The 23,563-nt window shown below is 45.9% G+C and overlaps 1 protein-coding gene and 1 long non-coding RNA gene across 4 annotated transcripts in view; both read right to left on the reverse strand.

Moving 5' to 3' along the window:
* Positions 1 to 3,659: 3,659 nt before the first annotated feature.
* Gm47814 lies at positions 3,660 to 11,391 on the reverse strand. The gene is made up of 2 exons (XR_003951210.1): positions 6,679 to 11,391; positions 3,660 to 5,629 (listed from the first exon to the last, which is right to left on the reverse strand). It is a non-coding gene; the product is annotated as a predicted gene, 47814 (long non-coding RNA).
* A 2,403-nt stretch (positions 11,392 to 13,794) lies between these two features.
* Positions 13,795 to 23,563, reverse strand: part of Polr3a (polymerase (RNA) III (DNA directed) polypeptide A) — a 38,377-nt gene continuing 28,608 nt past the window's right edge. For 2 of the 3 annotated variants that reach the window (XM_006518819.4, XM_030247748.1), the window contains 10 exons: positions 22,320 to 22,406; positions 22,118 to 22,200; positions 20,965 to 21,135; positions 19,956 to 20,049; positions 19,671 to 19,763; positions 18,272 to 18,436; positions 17,612 to 17,776; positions 17,294 to 17,425; positions 15,796 to 15,928; positions 13,802 to 14,323 (listed from right to left, as the gene is read on the reverse strand). In XM_006518819.4, the coding sequence (XP_006518882.1) occupies positions 14,175 to 14,323; positions 15,796 to 15,928; positions 17,294 to 17,425; positions 17,612 to 17,776; positions 18,272 to 18,436; positions 19,671 to 19,763; positions 19,956 to 20,049; positions 20,965 to 21,135; positions 22,118 to 22,200; positions 22,320 to 22,406 (1,272 nt within the window). In that variant the 3' untranslated portion in view covers positions 13,802 to 14,174. Of the gene's footprint in view, positions 14,324 to 15,795; positions 15,929 to 17,293; positions 17,426 to 17,611; positions 17,777 to 18,271; positions 18,437 to 19,670; positions 19,764 to 19,955; positions 20,050 to 20,964; positions 21,136 to 22,117; positions 22,201 to 22,319; positions 22,407 to 23,563 lie in introns of all 3 variants that reach the window. The other variant, NM_001081247.2, reaches the window with a different exon arrangement.

Here is a 23,563-nt window from a genome sequence, read left to right on the forward strand (position 1 = left end):
CTTTTGTAGTAGGATCTGATGATTTTTTGAATTTCCTCGGTTTCTGTTATGTCTCCCTTTTCATTTCTGATTTTTTGATTTGGATACTGTCTCTGCGCCCCCTGGTTAGTCTGGCTAAGGGTTTATCTATCTTGTTGATTTTCTCAAAGAACCAGCTCCTGGTTTGGTTATCTGTATAGTTCTTTTTGTTTCTACTTGGTTGATTTTTTTAGCCCTGAATTTGATTATTTTCTGTCTTCTACTCCTCTTGGGTATATTTGCTTCTTTTTGTTCTAGAGCTTTCAGTTGTGCTGTCAAGCTGCTAGTGTATGCTCTCTCCAGTTTCTTCTTGGAGTCACTCAGATCTATGGGTTTTCCTTTTAGCACTGCTTTCATTGTGTCCCATAAATCTGGGTATGTTGTGGCTTCATTTTCATTAAATTCTTAAAAAGTCTTTAATTTCTTTATTTCTTCCTTGACCAAGTTATCATTGAGTAGAGCATTGTTCAGCTTCCATGTGTATGTGTGCTTCCTTTTGTTTTTGTTGCTGTTGAAGACCAGCCTTAGTCCGTGATGATCTGATAGGGGTGCAGTGGATTAGCCATCTTCTTGTATCTGTTGAGGCCTGTTTTGTGTCAATTTTGGAGAACGTAGCATGCGGTACTGAAAAGGTATATTATTTTGTTTTAGGATAAAATGTTCTATAGCTATCTATTAAATCCATTTGGTTCATAACTTCTGTTAGCTTCACTGTGTCTCTGTTTAGTTTCTGTTTCCATAATCTGTCCATTGATGAGAGTTGGGTGTTGAAGTCTCCCGCTATTATTGTGTGAGGTGCAATGTGTGCTTTGAGCTTTAATGAAGTTTCTTTTATGAATGAGGGTGCCCTTGCATTTGGAGCATAAATGTTCAGAATTGAGAGTTCATCTTGGTAGATTTTACCTTTGATGAGTATGAAGTGCCCCTCGTCTTTTTTGATAACTTTAAGTTGAAAATCAATTTTATTTGATATTAGAGTGACTGCTCTAGCTTGTTTCTTGGGACTTGAACAAATGCTCCAATCAGTTCTTAGGCTTCCAATAATCCTTTCACCTTGCCAGGAGCTTTAGATACCTAGGGTCCATGCAGTACAGGAGGGGAATGAAAGTCACTGTCCTGGAGGATTTGCTCCTGATACAATGTGCTCGGTTTGCTTGATGTTCTCAGTGGGGTTGGCCCAGGGTTAGGAAGAAATGCTCATGGCCACAGCTCCCTCCCTTTGGAGCATCTTTGGGCGTGTTCTCCTTCGGTCTCCTGACCACATGGATTATTATTGTCCTTCCTCCCTGGACAGTTGTGTAATTGGAAGTAGGGATCTGATCCCTCTATCTTGTTCTGTGTACCCTAGGGTCACTTCTGTAATGACACGGGGGGGGGGGGTCTAATTCTCTCTTTCCTGCAAGAAACAAGTCTATCCTGGTTTGATTGCACAGGACTTTAATAACATGGGAAGTAGAAACAGCCTGGTATACAAACTGTTCCATGCTACCTCCGTAGATGAATGTTGAATGACTCGAGTTGATTTCCTTAGCTTTGAGTTCAAGTTGCTAAGGGTCTCAGGGTGGCCATGGGTGTTTTAAGTAGACACGGGCTTTTTTTTTTTTTTTAAACAATGGTAATGTTTTATTATCTAGCACAGGCTGGGTAAAGATTTTTCTCCTCTATCCTTGATAAGGCTGGAATTTCAGGATTGTACTAACCACACTAAGCTCTAAGCTAGAAATTTCTGACCTAATATTTTTTGATAAGCAACGCATATTTTTTTATTTTGTAATTATTTTTAGTATAACCTGGTATCCTTTTATATTTTTATTATTTTATTTATTTACATTTTAAATGTTATCCCTATTCCTAATCCCACCTACATGTTACCCCAACCTCATCCCCCTTTCACTTCTAAGAGGGTGCTCCCCCACCTACTCATACACTCCAAGCTGGCACTACCACTCTGGACTAAACCATCGGCCATAGGATTCACAAGGTGGGATGCACGGCTCCATCCTCATATGTAGCAGGGAATGGCATAGTTGGCCATCAATGGGAGGCGAGGCTTTTGGTCCTGTGAAGGCTCTGTGCCCCAATGTAGGGGAATTCCAGGGATAGGAAGTGGGAGTGGGTGGCTTGGTGAGCAGGGAGGGGGGAGATATGGGGGTTTGGGAGGGGAAACCAGGAAAGGGGATAACATTTGAAATGTAAATAAAGAAAATATCTAATTTTTTTTTTAAAAAAGGACTCAAGAAGGTAGACTCCAGAGAACCAAACAACCCTATTTTAAAATGGGAAACAGAGCTAAACAGAGAATTCTCACCTGAGGAAACACAAAGGGCTCAGAAACACCTAAAGAAATGTTTAACATCCTTAGTCATCAGGGAAATGCAAAACAAAAATGACCCTGAGATTCCACCTCACACCAGTCAGAATGGCCAAAGGGTAATGGAGAAAGAGAAACACTCCTCCATTGCTGGTGGGATGGCAAGCTGGTACAGCCACTCTGGAAATCAGTTTGGCAGTTCCTCAGAAAATTGGACATAGTACTACCTGAGGACCCAGCTACACCACTCCTGGACATATACCCAGAAGATGCTCCAACATATGTAATAAGGATACAATCTCCTCTATGTTCATAGCAGCCATATTTATAATAGCCAGAAGCTGGAAGCAACCCAGATGTCTCTCAACAGAGGAGTGGATACAGAAAATGTACATTTACACATGGAATACTACTCAGCCATTAAAAACATTGACTTCATGAAGTTCTTAGTTAAATAGATAGAACTTGAGAATATCATCCTGAGTGAGGTGACTCAGTCACAAAGAGACAAACAAGATATGTACTCACTGATAAATAGATATTAGCCCAAAGTTCAGAATACCCAAGATTCAATTAAAAAACCATATGAAGCCTAAGAAGAAGGAAGACCAAAATGTAGATGCTTCAGTGATTTTTAGAAGGGTGAACAAAATACTCAAGGGTAAATATGGAGACAAAATATGGAGCAGAGACTGAAGGAAAGGTCATGCAGAGACTGCCCCACCTGGGGATCCTTCCCATACACAGGCATCAAACCTGGACATTATTGTGGATGCTGGGAAGTGCTTGCTGACAGGAGCCTGATGTGGCTGTCTCCTGAGAGGCTCTGCCAGAGCCTGACAAATATAGAGGAGGAAGCTTGCAGTCAACCACTGGACTGAGTTTGAGAGTCCCTGATGGAGGAGTTGGAGAAGGGACTGAAGGAGCTGAGGGGGTTTGCAGCCCCATGGAGGAAACAACAGTGTCAACAGGCCAGAACCATTGCAGCTCTTGGGGACTGGACCACCAACCAAAGAATACACATGGAGCGGCTCATGGTGCTGGTCACATGTGTGGCAGAAGATAGGCTTGTTAGACATCAGTGGGAGGAGAGGCCCTCAGGCCTGAGGGTGTTCAATGCCCCAGTGTAGGGGAATGCCAGGGCAGGAGGAAGGGAGTAGATGGGTGGGGGAGCACGCTCATAGAGTCAAGAGAAGGGCAGATAGGATAGGGGACTTCTGAAGGGGAGACTTGGAAAGGGGAAAACATTTAAAATGTAAATAAAATATCCAAGAAAATAGTAAGTGAATAAAGAATTAGAAAATTATTTATTGTTCATAAGACATATATATATATTTTAGTTAGCCATCTTTATTTTAATTTTAAAAACAAGCTATTCATTAAAACAATGCCATACAAAACATTTTTGAACTGATACCATTACACATTTGTAATATTGAAATAAAAATAGTACAAGACTACAAACAGAGTACAACTTATTCTGGGCTCAAATATTTCAGTTAACCAAACTAACAAGCTATTAATTAGTTTCTACTTTCCTAGGGTGAATAATATACCTTGAATGATGCAGGAATAAGTCTGACAATTCAAAGTTCATAAATTTTAGTTCCTAACCTACTGTGTACCTGTCACAGATGTCACCCCACTCTTGGGAAAATGCCATATCACAGTGACCTTCTATGTTCATATGTGCCCATTCCAGTTTTGGCATTTACCCCATCTGTATGATATTGAAATTGTCAGACAAACGCACACTGCTCCAGAGACAACAGCTCTTTATTCCACAGAGGACAGGCAAATTAGGGCTTCTGAAGGGTAAGACTTTTAAGGATACGCCCCACCCCAATGAAATTTAAAGGGCATAAAGGATGCACTGTCAGTCATCTGCTTCTTTAGGATGGATCCTGATTGGATAAAAAGATAACATCATTTATAATTTTGAAAATTTTCCAATATACAAAGATTGTAAAATTGCCATTTATATCTAGTGGACAATGTAGAAGAGAGTTGATCCTTAATACCTTCATAAAACATTCTGTAAATTTACATTTAAAAAACATTATCTTTCAGAGTTCACTCAGGATTACTGTGAAATATCTGGTATTCCATAATTTACTAAGAGAGATTCTTACCTCCTTTATGAGGACGCATGTCCCCTTCATTTTTTTTTTTTTTTGACTTTCTTTTTTTTTTTTTTTTGATTTTTTTTTAATTAGGTATTTTCTTCATTTACATTTCCAATGCTATCCCAAAAGTCCCCCATACTCACCCACCCCCACTTTTTGGCCCTGGCGTTCCCCTGTACTGGGGCATATAAAGTTTGCGTGTCCAATGGGCCTCTCTTTCCAGTGATGGCTGACTAGGCCATCTTTTGATCCATATGCAGCTAGAGTCAAGAGCTCCGGGGTACTGGTTAGTTCATAATGTTGTTGCACCTACAGGGTTGCAGATCTCTTTAGCTCCTTGGATACTTTCTCTAGCTCCTCCATTGGGGGCCCTGTGATCCATCCAATAGCTGACTGTGAGCATCCACTTCTGTGTTTGCTAGGCCCCGGCATAGTCTCACAAGAGACAGCTATATCTGGGTCCTTTCAGCAAAATCTTGCTAGTGTATGCAATGGTGTCAGCGTTTGGAAGCTGATTATGGGATGGATCCCTGGATATGGCAGTCTCTAGATGGTCCATCCTTTCATCACAACTCCAAACTTTGTCTCTGTAACTCCTTCCATGGGTGTTTTGTTCTCAATTCTAAGAAGGGGCAGTGTCCACACTTTGGTCTTCGTTCTTGACATATATTTTTTTAAACAGACATTAAAACAGCAGCCAATATAATGAGCAAATAGCCTTAAGAATTTTTGAAAAACATTAACAAGAATATATGACATCTCCAAAACAATATAAAACCCAAAACATTCAAATCCAAAAACCAAACCTCAAACACAAAATTATGTTAAGTAGCATTCTCTCATTACGAATTTAGCAGCACTAAACTTCAGCCTGTGCCTGGTCTTTGATACTTAATGACTGGGAAATCACCCCAGTTCTCTCAAGAGGAGTTTCAGAAAATCAGAAAATCAAAGGGAAGCAGACCCAGAAGAAGGCTGGTGGCTCACGGGCTCCATGAAATCAGGGCCTATTCACACTGAGGAAATACACTATGTTAAAGCAAACCCACCCAAGGGATCCTGTGGTTTCTGGGGATGGGGCTCAGCAGGGGGCTCATGACTCAGCAGGTCTTTCTGCAGGACACTCTCTTCGTGGGCTGTGGCCAGATCCATCTCATGCTGCAGTTTCTTAGACCTGGGAGAGGAAGGCAGTTAAGCCACTGGCTAGATAGGGACCTGCTATGTTAGTTGTCAGGCTGCTACCTCCCACCACCTCAACTGTACTGGTCACTCAACATGGATGGTTAACCTGAAGCCACTGTTTATACCCCACACAAATAAGACTCACACAGTAGCTGGGGCTGCAAATATTCAGAATCCGATCAAGGTACTGTATGTTCTCTTTCTATTAGAAAATATAGGACTTTCGCTTGGAGTCCATGAGAATCATTTTGTAAAGGTAGCGACCCATAATCAACAACATATGAGCGATATACAAGTTATTGATGGTGAGTTAGTGATGGATCACAGCATTATATACAGACACAGTCTTACATCATTGGTACCTGAACGAGGGCATGAGAATAGCTCAGTCCTCCTGCACAGAAGGCATCATGCACTCAAGTAACACACACAATAGAGCCTGTGAGGCAGGAGCAGCAATTCTCCAGTGGTGTCTCTGAGAACAACGGCCTGACATAGTCTCTGGAAACAAACAGAAAGCTCAAGTTCCTCAGGACGAGAGATGGGAAACTGTATCCTGGCTCTCTCTGGGAGTCAGTTGTAGAACACTACTGTGATGGATCTAGACAACCCCACAGCAGAGGCATCTGCATGGGCTCATCTTGGAAACTCTTTAACCTATTGTTATCTACAGAGCCCTTTTCACAGAAATTGGTAATCAATGTTGAGAGCACCATAAAAGGAGTGGAATCTGTTCTCTACAAGGGATGTTCCTAAACAAACTGTAATTTCTGCCTGAGATGGGGGTGGAAATTTCAGGAGTTGGGAGAGAAAAGAAGGCAGATTTCTGTGAATTCAAGGAAAACCTGCTCAGAACATAGATATTGGAGATGACAGAAGGCAGTCGTCTGCTCTCCTGCGCAGAAGCTCTTAATAACTAGATTAGCACAATACCTTGAGGGATTCTTTTCATTGTAGTGCCTCTTAGTCTTACTGATGGACAGATGTCCATATATATAGGACTCAGGTGGCTCTAGATCTCCTTCCAGACTGGGCTCCTACCTCACCTGGAGGTCCTCAAAGTGATGCTGCAGCTTCTATGCTAACTCCTTTTGCTTGATGGCCATCGTCAGTTTCACCACATACTGCAACATTTCCTCCATTCTTTCCATGTGCTGTTCATTAGAAGATGGTGTCCTTAGTGGAGGGTTATACACAGGCATGCACAGACTTCCATAGAAATGCAAACGGATATAGAGGAATACAAGCTTGCTGCTCAGCAAAGCAAAAGAGAATCTGTTTCCCCAGCAAACTTCTGGGGAAGTAAGAAACCATTTTTTTAAGTTAGAGAATGACAAGAAAGAAACTCTACGTTCTCCTCCAGCCAGTGCACACATGCATGAAGCACTACCCATACCCCACACACCCCCACACACACATGAATTGAGCAAAAAGCAACCTCATGTGACATGAGCATGGGATTTGAGACTAAGTACACCAACTCTGTCTATCCATGGGGAAATGAATCTACTATGGAGCATATTGTGCACTGTGCTTGGCCGGACTATATAGATGTGATTTGAGAACTTTGTTGCCTGAATGTCCAAGTCTCAAACAACTCCTGAATCCCCTTAAAAGTCTGTCCTCAATCCATAATTATGTAGTCAGGTCTAGAATTGAGTCTTCAGGAAGGGAGAACTCCCCAGGAATGCTCACAGAGAACAGAGCTGAAGAGTTGCTACTCAGGTTTCTATCAGTATGAAGCAAGCCTTAGGCAAAGAGAAGAGACCTCCTTGGTTTCAGGAAGAAAGGAGAAAGCCATAGGACATGTAAATAGGCAACAATGAAAAGCAGTTATTTCCCAGTTGCACTAGGCTCTTCCATCAAGCAGATTCCCACCAGTGATGTCCAATGACCCCTGCCATGTAAATGATTCACAGTACTCAGAACTCATTCAGCGCTCTATGCATCAGCAGGCCATGTATAGGTAGGAAACATTATTTGCCTATCTCCCTCCCTAGCTGCAACTTCACGCAGGACAGAGGATCTGCCTTGCAATAATTCATTTACTCACAAGAAGCTAACTTCCCAGAATATCTGTGCATAGACAGAGTCATAAACCATCACATTGATGTGCTGGGTGGCTGGATGGGAGGGTGGATTAGAAAGGTAATGGGTGAAAGCAGAGGTGGGTCATAGAGCAGATAGGAAGTCCAATGGGAAATGGTGTAAGGCATTAACCATACCCAGATGCCTCTCCATGCCTTTTGGTGTTGGGTCTATGGGTTACTGGTATCTTCCTGTTGCTTCTTATAATTTGACTACAATTTCGCCAAGTGATGCTGCAGGAGTGCAAAATCCCCCTGCATTTTTTGGTTTTCCTCCCTCAGTATTTCCAAGTTGTTCTTCACCTGAAGAACAGGTTTCTGGAAACGACCTCCACACAGTAAGCCCCTGGCAGTCTCCTCCTGCCAGCCCTTCTTCAGGGCCCCAGTAACCCCAACAGGACCCAGGTTCCCATGAAGACCTAAGAAAGGGACGAATACAGCCATGACAGCTACACTCAGAAGACCCAAAGCAAAGAGAACAGCAAAATCAGAAAAGAGTAAATAAATCATGAACTCTCCAATGCCAACAGAAATCCAAGTCCCTTGATTTAAAGTGGAATCTCTTCCTTTCTTGACTCTTCAAGGTTATGGGGAAACATCAAGAAAAGTGGAGGAGAGGGTAAAGAACCTCAAGGTAGGAGAGAGAACTAAGGGCGGACATTCTTTTCAACTGTTACACAGCAATGAGTGCAGTAAAAACACGCCTAAGCACCACAGACCCAGAGATGTCTGAAATTATTATAATCCTAACAAATAATCTTTATCCAGTAGCAGAGAGTAGACATTTTCTACCCTTAAACAGTATGTCAGCATTTTTATCTAGACACTGTATGTTTAATGACCTAGCATAAGAATAGGAAATTCTTCTGCAGCCCACAGGCATCGTTTTGTAAAAGTAACCTTCTGCGGGTCAACAGCATGTGAGCAATAAACAACAAATTCACAGTTGGGTACTTATGCAGCACACCATTTTATAGATAGCCCTACAATCTGGGCTCCTGCACATGGTCCTGAGGCTAGCTCAAACCTGCTAGGGCAGGATGCATCCTGCACTGAAGAATGTACGAGATTAGGACAGAGCCCATCATTCTGGAGCAGCATTGCTCCAGTTGTGTGACAGAGAAATGTCCCCTGCACAGGCTTCGGCACCAAACAGGAAGCTGTGTTTCCTTCAGACTAGAGCTGAGAAGCCACAGCCTGGCTCTCTCTCTCTGGGAGTCTGATAGAGACCATTCCCTTGAGGGTTCTGATCATCCCTGCAGCAGAGGTATCTGCGAGGGTTCATTCTGGAAACTCCTTACACCATATGATCCATTGAACTCTTCAAGAACTGGGTAAACATGGCTGAGGGCACTGTTAGTGGAGTGGTTTCTGTGCTATAAAGGGAATGTTAGGAATAAACTATGACTACAGCCAAGCATGGAGTTGGCCACGTTGAGATCCCTTCAAACTGGAAGCAGAAGCAGGAAGATTTCTGTGGCAACAAAACCAGCCTGCTCAGAACATACTAGAGAGCACAGAAGGCGGTCATAGCAGCTCAGTTATACAGAGGAGCAAAACTATGGCTTCTTCCACCACAGGACAGATTGACTGGACCAGCAAAACTCACACAGTTGCTCTTTTCCTGGCAGTGGCTCTAAGAGTTGCTGATGAGCAGAAAAGCCCATAAAACACAGAGATCTAGGTACAGTGGGCACAGTGGGGTCCATATTCTCCTTCTACCCTGGGCCCCTACCTACTCCAGAGGACCTCAAAGTGATACTTTAGACTTTCTGTTAAATTCTTGTCCTGGATCCCCAGCTCCTCTTCTTGGATCTGCCCTCCAGCAATTCCTCCATTTTTTCACGATCCCCTTCCTTAGAAGACAGTGTTCTTAGAGGATGGGTGGTACACAGGCATGCACAAACATTCATACAATACAGGCCACCTACTCAGGATCCCAAGACCTTGCAGCTAAGCCAGACAAGACAAAGGCCTCTACATCGTGCTTCTGGGGAGCTAGGACATCATGTTTCAAGGTAGGGATTTACAAGGAAAAGACACAATGTTTTCCTCTAGCCAATGCACACAGGCATGATATGCCACACTGCAGACAGACTTCAAGCTAGATGAAGTATGTGGAAACCTTTTCTTTGCCAGACTATGCTGAGATGACCAGGGAACATTTCACCCTGAATGCCCACCTATGCGACCCCCGTTCCAAGACCTTCCATTTGTTCCGACATCTCTGCTCACTGGGAACTCACTCTCCAATCTCTCAATCTCTGAGTTCTGTCACTCAGACCACAGGCTCTGTTTTTTATTTGGAGGAAGATGGAGACCATTTCCCATCTCACTCCTGCCCAAGCTTCCAATATGCCTCTCCTCTGAGAAGCATTTAGGGACATAAGGTTGAACACGGGGACACATTGGAGGGGCAGACTCCTAAAATCCAAGATCTTAAAAAAGATGAGGATGACATAACAGACTCAAAACTCTCAGACCCCACAGATATTGAGACAATAACTACTTTTCAAGGATCCTTCAGTGGTGACTTTCAGGTGACACTGCAATTCATTCCTCTCAGTCATCAGCCTGTGAAGCTATGTGGTCAGCCTGTTTCCCTCTTCACCTGCTCCTTGGTGGAGACAGGTGTGGAGGCTGATGGCTATCTGCCAGCCTCTGCGGGTAGAAGACTACACGTGAACTTGCATAGTGAGAAGGAACAGAGGATGGACAGACCAGCCTGAGGCTTAATGAGAAAGAGAGCATGCACTCAAGTCAGAGACACCTCAAAGATCTTGGCCCAGGCTTGAGATGCCTCCTGGGTGGCTCTCCGCTCTCCCATCACTCTGTAGAGAGGGGACTATCAAAGCATCCAGGTGTTTCCTCTGCCTCCTACACATGCTCATGATCACCACACAGATGCCTCTCTGTGCTTATTAACAACTGCACAGGGGCACTTGGACTTCAGAGACCTCAAGCCAGGAGAAAAACTGAAACAATCTGCAAGCACTCAGGGGCTGTGGAGACGCCCAGGCCTTCTACCTCGTTCTCTAAGCAAATGAGTGGATGAGAAGTTCATGCAGGGGCCGAGCAGGAGCTACAGAGTCATCAGTTCACCCCACTGAAGCCCAACCTGCCCCCTCCCTGAGCTGCCAATAGCATCTCTCTGTCTGGGTCCACTGCCTCTCTCAGTTGTTTGGCTGTACTAGAGAAAACCTGCCACCCACAACAGCTGATTCAGAAACCTCAGAGGACACTGTCAGTGAGAGGTTGTCAGAGGAGTTCTCATTACTTAAGGTCACATAGACAGAGGCACATTTCTCTCTGAGCTACAACTATCAGGAATCTGCTGTGCCTCAATGGCCACTAGGGGCTAACTTCAGTGCTGTCTTGTCCTAAAGTGGGAAGCGTGAGTCTGTCCTTTACCCTCATGGACTCCTTTTTCCCATGATGTACACAAGTCCCTGTAAGAGGAAAAGCTGTGAGCTCACAGTAGCAGGCCTTTGGTCTTACAGATCCTGGCTTTGGACTGGACAAGCTAATGTTTTGGAATCCTTGACTTTCAGGAGTTAGGATACGCACCAAAGTCCATTTGCAACCCAGAGGCTCCAGTTCCAGTGTGACATTGTTTGAACCCACTTCAAGCCACCTCCTCCAGGAAGGTCAGCACCCCCTTCCCAGGACTCACTATGTCTTCTTCAGGACCGTTTCTTTCTTCCTGAATGACTCTCAGATGGAAGGACAGCTTCCTTCTGCCTTTCTCTGGTCTCACCATGCTCCCCATTTTTTTTTCTCCCAAGTAGACTCCTCAGTCTAGAAAACATGTCTACAGATTGACTCTGTAGTCACTGACTGAAGTCTCTAAGAGCAGTGGGTGTTGCCACAACGCTGGTGACATCACAGGGGATGCCGTGAGCTCTCCAGGATACAATGGAATGTCCAGAGAAGACAGTGCTGATGGCATGGCCTTTACTCCCTACTAAGGAGTATGTCTCCCTGAACTGACAAGAAGCTGAGGTGCCCTTCAGCTCAGTTTCAAGTGAGCATCTCCTGGACCAGGGGAAGCCATTGAGCACTTCCTCCTTCCAAAGCCAGAGATTTCCTCTTGGCTTAATTGGGAACATCTTAGCTCTTCCAGAGTGGGGAACTGAGTGTTTATTTTCAAACCCTGACCAGAAATATCTCGTTCCTCTCTCAAACTACCCCCATTTGTCAATATCAGCAATAGTCCTGAGAAGTGACACTAGGATGGATGTGGAGGAGGGAAGATCACCCACCTCATCATGTACAGGTGCTTTAAAACACATCCAGGAACAGCCTGCAGGGCTGGCTGCAAACTGGGATGTGGATTAGCGGGAACAAGTATAGGAGCCATGTGCTCAGCCTTTGAAATTGCTCCAAGACATCTTCCAAGATAGAGAAGGAAGCCATCAGAGTGCTGGCTACACTTTGATGAACTGTTGGCAGAGGAAACTGAAAGAGTGGTCCCATCGGGAGAAAAGGCCCTAGACTGAATGTGGTGGTCTCCTCTCTGCACCAAAGATACCAAAGCAGGACTGGTGACAGGCCTTTGTGACTTACACAGAGAGCAATGCAACACGATTGCGGGTGGTAAGAAGACAATAGATGTAGATATACTTGAGTTGACAGAGTGACTGCCTGGCATATATGAAGCCCAGAGCTGACTAGAGCTGTCCTTGCTGCCCTTGGCAGTCCCTCTTGTAATACTAGCTCGGGTGAAGAGGAAGCAGGATGATCTAAGCTCAAGGTGAACCTGCAAAGCCCGGCTGAGGACACCTTGGGATCCATGAGAACCTGTCTCAGTAATACAAAACCGAAGTACACTACCCCAAAGCCTCACCTGCCAAACCTTTTGCGTTGAGAAGAACTTGGGGGAAAGAATTGGGAACTCAGAGGGGATAAGGAATCCACAAAAAGACCAACAGAGTCAAATAACCTAAAACCTTGGGGGCCCCAGGGACTGAATCTTCAACCAAGCAGCAAATATGGACTGGATCTAGGTCCCTTCCTGCACCCCAACACAAAGGTAGCAGCTGTGCAGCTTGGTCTTCATGTGGGAAGCCCCAGCAGCTAGAGTGGGGGATTATTCTGACTCTGCTGCCTATGTGTGGATCCTTTTGTCCTGCTTGGCCTGCTTTGTGTGGCCTCAGTGAGAGAGGATGTGCCTAGTCCTGCAGTTACTTGAGGTGCCAGGTAAGCTGGTACACAGCAAGGATTTCCCTCTACTCAATGACAAAGCAGGGCAGAGGTCTGTGATTGTGATATAATGTGATTAAATAAATTTGGAAAAAGTCAAAAGATACCATTCTCCCTACTACTCCTTTAGTTTGGGAAGATGGAGAGGAAGCGGCAGTGATCTTTCTATTCTTGTCTTTCCTTAGGTCCACACTGAGACCAAATGAAAGTTGTTATCACCATCTAAAACTACTGAGTAATATTCACTGCGGCTACTTAGTAGTGTGCCTACGACAAATTCTGCCTTCCCTAAGTGAATCTTTGTCAGCAGCCAGTGTCATGTACTGAGGCCAACCCCACTGATCCCTTTAAGGGGCTAGACAGAAGTCATCAGGGACATCACACTTCCTTGGTCAGAGATTAAATCAGGTTGATCCATTGGAAACTAGTGGGCTATCTGACCACACCTTATACCCCCACCTCAGCCCCTCGAGAGCAGAACAGGGTGGAGTTCAAGCACCCACATAAGTGATGGATACCTTGGTAGACTTCCTGCTATACCCATGGGCCCAGATTTGTTAATAGACTGCTGTAGACAACTACTGCTCAAGAGAATTTAGGGGAGCCACTCCTCCTCTTGTTAATGATGTCCCAGTCTTTCCTTGGGAGCCACAGGCTACAGAATCCTCAAAAGTGACTCACTTTACTAGGAAACTCAGCTTGCTTCTCATTTTCTTTTAAGGTATTCCAATGACACGGACAGTGCCTGACCAGCGCCTAGCCACCCCACACTGGACCTCACATTGGTATGTGCTTTCCCAATATGCTTTGAAGCTGCTGTTCTTATTTCTACAGCCTCTGACTCAAAGTTAACAAAAAACACTTAATATCCCTCAGAACAAATAAATAAAGGTAATGTATTTACATTGGTACATCAGTGGAAAATCTGGTATAACTGAGCATTGAGAAACCAGGACTGGGTCCTAGTCTCTGTGGGCCAGCCTGGCTCACATGCAGGTATGGGCACACCTTACAATCCTCTGCAGCAACAGTGAGATGGCAGGGGTCGTGAGCTGGCTGAGCAGCAGTGTTGAGGTCCCTCAGTGAAGAGAATCCCAGTTCCCATCCAAGGAGCTCCTGCTGAGGGCATGGACTTTGTCTGACCATGGTAAATTTATGCAGACATCTGTTCAAGTAAAACAAAGTTCTTCCATTCAGCAGCACATAGGACAAGGATCAAGGTCAGAGATGGTGACCTCTTGCCACAAACTATGTAACAAGAGGGATGTGGAATTCATGTGTGTCAAATATCAGGGGTCTCCTGGGTGGTTTGGGGTCCCTGTTGGCTTTGTGTAACAGCTTGAAGAGCCCAGTTCCGATGTTCATCGGGATTCCCATGATGATGCACTCAGACACTCCTGAAACCAAACACAACCGTGCTTAGAGAGGGACTCAGAGTGGGGAAACCATTACTCACTGAGGACTGTACATTTGAGATTTGAGGCCCAGCTCTACCATGTATCACCTGCCTAGACCCTGCTCATTTTCCTTCCTGTGTACGAATACAAGGGCAAAGGCTGAGGAGCCATGAAGGACAGTGCCTACCACAGTCTACTAGGTCAATGGAAACCAAGTCAGCTCAGCCATTTCTAAAACCTGAGTCAAAAAGCAGCAGATAGATAGTCTTTGGGAAACAGCTCGATAGCAGGAAGTCTGCACGTGATCAGGAGATGAGTTTGTCACTTGCCTTCCTTAACCTAGCGCCTGGAAGAAAGGATGACAACAGCTGAAAGTGCAGGGCCCTGGGTTCCAGTGCCCGAGTCACAACACTGAGAAGGGCTTCCACTGCCTGAGAAGGGTGGGGGCAGAATTCCCCTCTCGGCTTCACTTCAAATCTTTCTTTTCCCAGTTTTGGTTTTTCAAGGCAAAGTTTCTCTGCTTACCCTGGCATCCCTGGAAATCCCTCTGTGGACCACCTGGCCTCAAACTCAAGAGACCTGCTTGCTTCTGCCTTCATAGTGCTTGGGATTATAGGTGTATACCACCACTGGGCAGCTTTAGTTAGTTTTAAAAGCTCAAAGTCTAGGCTCTGTGCATGTCTCTGATTCTCCAGGAAGCAATCAAGAGGCAGACACATTACAGGTTGATGTCAAAGAGACAAAGCGCCAACCTACACCCAATATACAAGGAGAGCTACTGTTGAGCTAGAGTGCTCCAGTCATAGAGACAGGGCAATTTCCAAGTAGGATGGGGGAGAGGCTGTGCTAAGGCTGCATGGTGTCAATGTGGTGGAGGAGCATCAGAAAGTGGGTGTGTACAGCTTGAGCAAAGACCCAGTCTCCTAGGTCAGGTGGGTGCTAGGTCTCAGTCCCAGTATCTCACAGCTAGCTCTACTCTGGCTTATGCCTGGGCTTCTCCTATGCTAAGCCTCCTCACTTTTCCTTCATTTCCACTGGGTATTTTTAAGACAGGCTCTCACTGCGTAGCTTCGACTAGGCTGAACTCACTGTGTAGAACAGGCTGGCATGGAACTCAGGATTTTGCTTGCCTCTGCCTCTTTAGTCCTGGGATTAAAGATGTGCACCTCCTGGCCTGGCTTTTCAGTCACCTCACACCTTCCCACCCCTCTCTCCACCTTGTGTCTCTCCTCCTTTTCTGTGATACTTGACCGTAGGCCATCTCTTCTGCTCCTGATGGTACTGATACTACCCACTGCCTATCAAACCTGGACAACATGTAGGTCAGTGGGGCCAAGTACAGCTTCAAGGACTCAGGAGCCATAGATTCTTTTGAAACTCAGAAACTGTCTGCACTAAAAGTAGCTCAGACTCAGTAAGGGGAAGGATGCCTCAGCTGGGTTCTAGAGACAACAAAGCCATTCCAAACCTACCGCATACAGAGTCTTTCTGCCCAAAGTAGGCAGCATCAAAGAGATGGTCAGCTGTCTTTTCAAAGGAGGCCAGCATCAACACACTCTCCTTCATCTTGGCCAGGCCAAACCTGGTTATACCCAGGACTTCACCCTGTGTGAGGAGAGACTGTCAGAAGGGAATAAAGCCACACCCTAAAGTTTCATAACAAAGCAACAGACAATATCCCAACACCAGAAACACCAAAACCAGCCATGCAGCTACTCAAGGAATAGAATTAGCAATCTGGGTTTTTAAAAAATCGGTTGGGGGTGGAGGTAGCTTCTTCCTTCTTAAGAAGCTAGTACTAGAAACAATGTAGGTACTTCCAGCTAAGAAAAAGTGCTAAACATACACAAGACGGGTGCTGTCAATATCTTAGGGTAGGAGGGAGTGCTTCAGGAACCCTTATGTGAGGATTTACATCTTTGGTGGGCACAGGGAAAGACAATCTTCAATGGTATAAACACTGGTAAAGGTGAGGCCGGGGTCTGTTACAGGGACATGGGGACCTTGCCACTGTTTACACCATTGAAGAACTGACCCCTGCCTCACCCCCGCCCTTGTGTGCAGTCCAATTGAGACTCATTGGGCCTTTAAACAGATAACATGAGAATAGGACGAGTTGGGAAGAGGAAGGGGGTGAGCAGGAGGGAGTCAGTAAGACACGGTAAATGGACGTGACTCCAAGAAAACCACATCAGCCACGTGCACAGAATGGCCACTTGAAGGAATACCCATGTGATTACACACCCACGCGTACATACAACACAAAAGTAGAATGAAACCTGTCTGGCAGAAACTGTGAACTAGTACATGCATTCAAACAATACCAGAAGGCACCCACCCCTGAGACACCTTCTCCTTCAGGGATGGTTTTGTCACAGAAGCCAGAGACTCAGGGCTATTTACCATGACTGTGCTCCCCACCTCTGACTTACATCTCTGGTTCCTAAAAGCCCTCCATTACAGTAACGGCTTATCATGAAAAATCTACAGTATGAGGAATCCAACACCCTCAGCAGCTTCCTCCTACACTCCCACTTGTGTGTGTGTTGATGGAGTTCAAGCATAAGGCCAATACATGCAGGGCAGACAATCTATGACTGGGCAACATCCCCAGCCCTACTCTTTGGAAACAGCTAAATAATCTGCACAAAGACAAAGCATGCTTTAAGAAAAAAACCCAAGTCACCATGGACAGCCTAGCTTTGGTAATGGCCAGTCTTGCTGAAGAGTAAGACTCGGGACATGGAAAAAGCCATACTCAAACACTTCTCTTCCAAAAACTACCTGTGTTGAAATTCTGCCCCCGTGAATTTACCAGAAAACCTGGCCCCATTCCCACACTGAAGGCTTTCTGGTGGTGACAGCTTCCTTCCTATCCAGGTCAGTCCTCACACCAGTGCTTCATGTGCCATCCAAGCTCTCTGGCTGTCTGCCGACCCCGGACCGGCTGGAGCCTCCCTTCTCTCACACCTTGTAGGTCATCAGGTCAGAGAGCAGCATCACGTGCCTCCTGTCGATGCTCATGCCGTGGTTGACCATCGTGTACTGGATCTCGTTGATGATAGTTGTCCGGGCAGCCTCAATGCCCAGGGTTTTTTCCACCTAGGAAAAGCTCAGAGTGAGCAGAGGCTGCAGCCCCTGCCGGAGCTACCCTAACAAGCACAAGGCAAATCCTGCTCCATTTCCCACAACAGATTGCTATGCAATTGCTGGGAGAAGAGAGAGCAAATGTCGGGGTCAGCAACTGTGCCGGGTATTGGCCGAGGGTCCAAAGGGGATGGATGGTACCTCATAGGTGTTATTAGACGTGGTCCGGGTGCCTTTCACACCGTGGGTGGCCATGACTGCCCGCAGGTTGTCACCTTCCACCAGAAGCTTGAACTTCTCCTTCCCACTCTGCTCGTCAATATGGATGACAGCTCGCGACACCTCTGGGATGCCTTGTACAACCACCTACATTCAACATAGAACGCTCGAGATGCTGCAACCCTTGGTCCCACCCGAGAGCCTCAGAAACAGGGCAGAGGAACGGGCTGACAACCTGCCTCATGCCATTCTCGCTCATCCCCACTTCAATGTGTGCAATCCAGGGGGACCAGGTACTGTCCCGGGTAGGGGAAGACAGTCCAGGGGACTGCGCCCCAACCTACAATTAGCTTGAAGAGAGCGGAAAGACTGATGGACAGAGCTTCAGTCACAGAATAAGAGTCTCCCCCCGAGCCTGACAACCCAAGTCTGATTCTAAGAACCCACAGGCAGAAAGAGCCAACTACCACAAGCACACCACACACTCCCACACCTCCAAAAATAGTTAATAAGAACCACCAGACTGAGCCCTTAGGGATATGACCACGAGGGAGTGGGGTGCCATCGTTGGTTTTGTAGCGACCTGGTCCCCAGCTGCACCCCTGGCTGTTTCTCCAAGAGAGGACGCTATCTATGCCTCACCTTGGGCAGATCCTCTTTGAGAAACTGCAGCACATAATACATGGAGCTCTTGCTGTTTTCCCTGGGGGTGACACACACCACAGCCTCCCCATGAACGGCCACATCACCAGGCTTCACTCGGAGCTTGGATGTGCAGATGGAGTACCGCACTGTCTCAGCATTGACCTGCAGGGTGCCAGGGACATTACCATCAGACATCTGCAGAAGTCTGTGACAATGGCTTTCAGCCTTAATGACATGAGGATGCTTTAAGAAGTCTTGGTAGTCAATTGTTGCCACCTCCTCTGCCACAGAAGTTACTGTTATCTTTACTTATGTGTGTGTGTGTCTGTCTGTCTGTGTGAATGTATGTCACCTATGTGTAGGTACACATGAAGACAAAAAGAGGGGTCAGATCCCTTGGAGCTAGAGTTACAGACAGTTTTAAGATTTATGTGGGTACTAGAACAGGATCTTTGCCTCCTGAAGAGCAGTAAGCATTCTTAACTATTCAATCTCCCGAAGCCCACAAATGTTGCTATATTATGTATTTATGTTCAATACCCGTGTTTTATTCATAAACCGGAGATTCTTTTTACTGAAAAAAATGAACATTTTTCTCATTGAACATTCATGTTCAACTCAAGGCAACAAACACAACCCATGGAGAAAGTTCTGGAGTGTCTGGAAATCAGAGGCCAGGAAGGCTGAGAAGTTTGTTGGTTTTGTTCTATACTCCCAGATGCAAATGCATTCTTCATTTTTATATTTTTCCAATCCCTAGATAAAACCGAGGACTTTGTTTATACATAAGAGGCAATTATTCTACCATCAAGCTATATCAAGGCCTATAAAGCCAGTGTTCCCAGAGTCACACGTTACACAAGACAGGCTTGGCAGTCAGGTGGCAGCCACAAGGATACGGGACTTGACAGTGGCCTTCAAAATGTTTTCAAGGCTAAGAAAGGTTTAACTAGCAGCTGACCTCAGCTGACCCCGACAAAGGTTGTTATCAGTTAACTGTAATCTCCACAAATACTCGTAAGGGAGGCCAGGTTAACCCACCAACTGAGAACGTTACAAACCAGCCAAGTGCTGTGCTGAGGATGCACAGGTGACTATGACAGAACTGGCCCAGGCTCCCTCCACAGAACATGAAGGTGGACAGAAATGAGCTATCCTAACGCCATAACAAACCAGTAAAGGTAGACTGTGCCCACATCAATAGTTTCTTGTGATGGGCGTGCTTTGTCTGTATTTCAAGGTCAACTCAGAAGGATGTGACAGCTGATGGTGTGACCAACAACAACCACCAGCCAAAATTCTTTATGTTTCTCTGGCTTCCGACTTCTCCCTTGGCTTCTCAGCACCTGTCTCAGGACACACAGGATCACATCCTCAGACATTAACTCTGACTCACCTCCAGTCTCAGAAGTCGGATCCGTTCCAGGGAGAGCTTGACAAGAATAAAGCAGTCATCAGGAAGAAACACTTCTTCAATATACTCTGAGATCTGCCATGGCAAAAGAGCAGTTCATTACCCGCACTGTCATGGCCCCTTCCCCATCTCAGCCTTCCACAGGCGCACTCTCCACATGGCCTCGGCTGCAGGCTACATCCACAGCAGCCACTCTGCTGCATCCTCACCACTGCAGAGGAGAGGATGTCGGAAAACATGTTCCTGTTATCAAAAGGGATTCCTTACCTCCCCCAGGAGGGTTTTCTCAATCCTGCCCTTCACCAGGCGTGCATAATCCGCGTCGTCATCCTTGTCTAGCTGTGCTGTGATAATTGGAGTGCTGCAAGGAGGAGCAAGGATCAGCTCACAAGGAAGGGACCAGGACTGCCTGCGTAGTGTGCTGCTGTATTAAGTCTGAGTGCTGCTCACAGCCATGAGGACTTTACTAGAACTCACTTCAGGGAGACCCACAACAAGGGACGTCACAGACCTCTCACTGAGACTTGCTAGTTTCAGAGACCCCTGGTCCCCATTCTACCTGTGGCAAAATTTAAGAAATTTCCTACCACTTAGTTCTTGACCTCCTGCTCTCCAGGGAACCAACTCCTAGAGCATTTCACCTCTCTTTACCCCTCTCCAATAATTACCCCTGCTCCTCTGACCTCCACTGTCATCTTCTGTTCTCACAGGGCACAATATCCCATCAACACGGGCCCTTGGGACAGATCTGAGCAGCCTGCAGAAGGCAAGCAGACCTCCAACCACTGTAGATATCCACAGTTGCTGGTCTACAACCAGGATCTGCTATCTTTAGCTGTTCCTAAGATGTTATTTCTACTGCAAGACTTAGAATAGACAGAATAATTTTTACCCCTAAAATTATGATGTATCTCTAGTTCTAATTAAAGGTCTCTTGAAAATGTGACTGAATCACTAGGGGCTTATAGAGAATGGCTACAAATCAAGCCAGAGGATAATCAATCAGATCTTCGGGCATGGAGTAATGGCGCAAAGGAGTGAAATGTCTACTGACCTAGTCCTCAATCCTGCTGGCTTGTGTAATATTTTCTATTTCATGTAGGTAGTGGCCATAAAACAAAACAAGTTTTGGCTTGAATGGCTTTCTAAAAATCCAAACACTGATCAACACAGCAGACCTGCCCTCTGGACACCAGACACTTCCCAGTTGACAAATCACAGGTGTTCATGAGCACAAGGACCACTGGTCCCAGGAAACAGACCAGGGCACAGCTACCTGATGGCCTTGGAAGCGTTGATGATCTCTTTGATCCGAGGCACACCCAGGGTGATGTTCATGGAGGCTACTCCTGCAAAGTGGAATGTCTTCAGCGTCATCTGGGTGCCGGGCTCACCAATGCTCTGTGCACAGAGTGCACCTACCGCAGAGCCTGGCTCCATCTGTGCTCTAGAAGAAAAGGCACAAAAGCAAATATGACACAACAAAGAAAAGGCCATCAACAGTGCTGGGACAGGCTTCTAGTTACTGCCTCTTAAAGGAAAATATGTAGATTCTGTCGGGTTTAGGATGGAAACAGCATGGGCCAGGCAGTGTTTGTGCCAGAGGAAGGTGCTGGCACAGGCTAGGAACAAGTGTCATCAGGGGAGTAAGAGGGTCAGAGGGGCAGACAATATGACTAAATTCTGTGTGATAAGCTTGTGATATATACAGGGCTGGTGTCCACCCTGTGGAAGTGGTCTGTTCTTACTGGGTAGTAAACTCGGCCAGAGAGTTGGAATCTGCAGTACATAATATGTTTCCTTATGGCCAAAGGACATTCAAGAAATTCTTTTGTAATCCTTTCATGTTTAGGGGCATTCATCCAACTTAGGATCCCATTGGAGACTCTAGATGAAAGGCACAAATTTCCCCAAAGCCTGGCATTGATGCTGGGCAGTGTGTTTGTTAGTTGTTATTATCAACCTGACCCAACATAGATTCATGAGAAAAGACGGATTCTCAATGGAGAATTATCTATATTACATTGACTGTGGGCATGTCTGAGGAGGATTTTACAGATTGCTAATCGAGTTGGAAAGACCCAACCTAAGAGGTCAGAATCATTTCATCATCTGGGACCCGAACTGTGTAACATGAAGGAAGCTACAGCATAAGCAGAGACAAGCAGGCAGCAAGGCCGCTCCCCTTCCCCTCTGCTCCTGACTGCGGTGCAATGTGACAGCTGACTGAGTGCCTGCCTCGACTTCCCAAATGGTTATAACCTGGAACTGTGAGCTAAAAATCACTCCTTTCTTCCCCTAGGATGCTTTTGGACAAAGTATTTTACCACATCAACAGAGATGAACTAGGCCAGCCAGGATCCTGACAGCAGAGAGAATGTCCAGCACATGATGGATGCCTCACAGCGTAGGTTAGTTAGCATGCTTACCTCATATACTTATCCCTACAGGTCTCCAGAAACTTCTCTATTTGGGTAGGGGTAATACGGTCCAACTGGTACAGCACACGAGGCTGAAGGACAAAGGCAAGTGCACAGTCAGGACGAGCTGATCTGTCAAGCACTGTAGCACACAGTCAGGACGAGCTGAATCTGTGAACCACCGGGTCCCCAGAGCCTGGGAAAGCAGTACCTCTGTTGTGCCGTTATCATTGATCCCATATTTATCTCTGGTTTTCTTAATCTTCTCGGACACCCCTTTAATGAATGTTTTTATTTCCTGAAAAGATCATAGAACACCTATCAATCTGTATGCTTGTCAATGATTTAGACAGCAGAATCACTCTGTAACCCAACAATGGACACAGTGCTCCCTATCTTAGCAACTGCTAACTACACAGCATGGAGGATGCAATATGGGCACTGGTTCCCTTACATAGTGTGTTGGTAAGAGGCTGCTGTGCTTCCACCCTGGGGAAACTGGCCCTCTGCTTAAGAAGTTCGTTAGGCCTCACTATCCAACCTTTCCCCATGAGTTATTCTGGCTCCTTATCTCAGCCACATGCTGTAGGAAGGAGCTTGGCACAGCTCTCAGGGACTCTACAGGGCATTAAGACTCCACACTCAGAACCCTCATGACTCCACAGGGAAGACCTCTTTGGAAGCATTGACAATCACTCTAAACATCACTGTCTCTCTGCAGCTCTCATAGCTGCCTGGGCTAGTCAACTCTGTCTTTATATTGAGAAGGTAGGAGACATGGAGGGTGACTCTGCAGTTCAGACATCTGTCTAGATAGAAATGACTTCATTTTAGAAAGAGCTTTATTAAATTGTAAGATTTAAAGTCTCAGAACGGGCTGGAGAGAACACTCGGCACTTAAAAGCACGGGTTACTCTTCCAGGACATCCAGGTTCAACTCCACGCACTCACACGAAAGCTCATAAGCACCTGTGACTCTGTGGTCTGGCCTCCACGGGCACCAGGCAGGCAAGTAGTGCACAGACATACACGCAGGCAAAATACCCATGTACATAACATATTATTTAAAGCTCCTCAAAGACTGATGTGGAAGAAAAACTCATTGCTAGTGACTGTGTCCGGGGGTAAAGATGCCTGTCCCTAAGCCTGACGGCCTGGGTTCTGTCCCCAAGACCATAGGGGAAGAGCTGTCCTCTGAGTTTCACATGCTTACCATGGCACCCACAATATAAATAAATACGAATGTAGTAATATTGAAAAGGGAAGAAAAGAAAAGCTCTCAAGACTCAGTAAGCAGTCACCTGGAACTGGTTTGGGACAGTGAGTAACTGCAAAGACAAGGTGGAGAGACGCTGGACAGGACAGACCTCTCTCTGTGCTGCTCAGGGCAAAAATACCCTGCCCACCAGTGGCTTTCACCCCTTGCCACTTGTCTGGTTCAGGGCTGAGACCTAA

This window comes from Mus musculus, chromosome 14, assembly GCF_000001635.26.
Source record: "Mus musculus strain C57BL/6J chromosome 14, GRCm38.p6 C57BL/6J".
In the NCBI taxonomy this organism is placed as follows: Eukaryota; Metazoa; Chordata; class Mammalia; order Rodentia; family Muridae; genus Mus; species Mus musculus.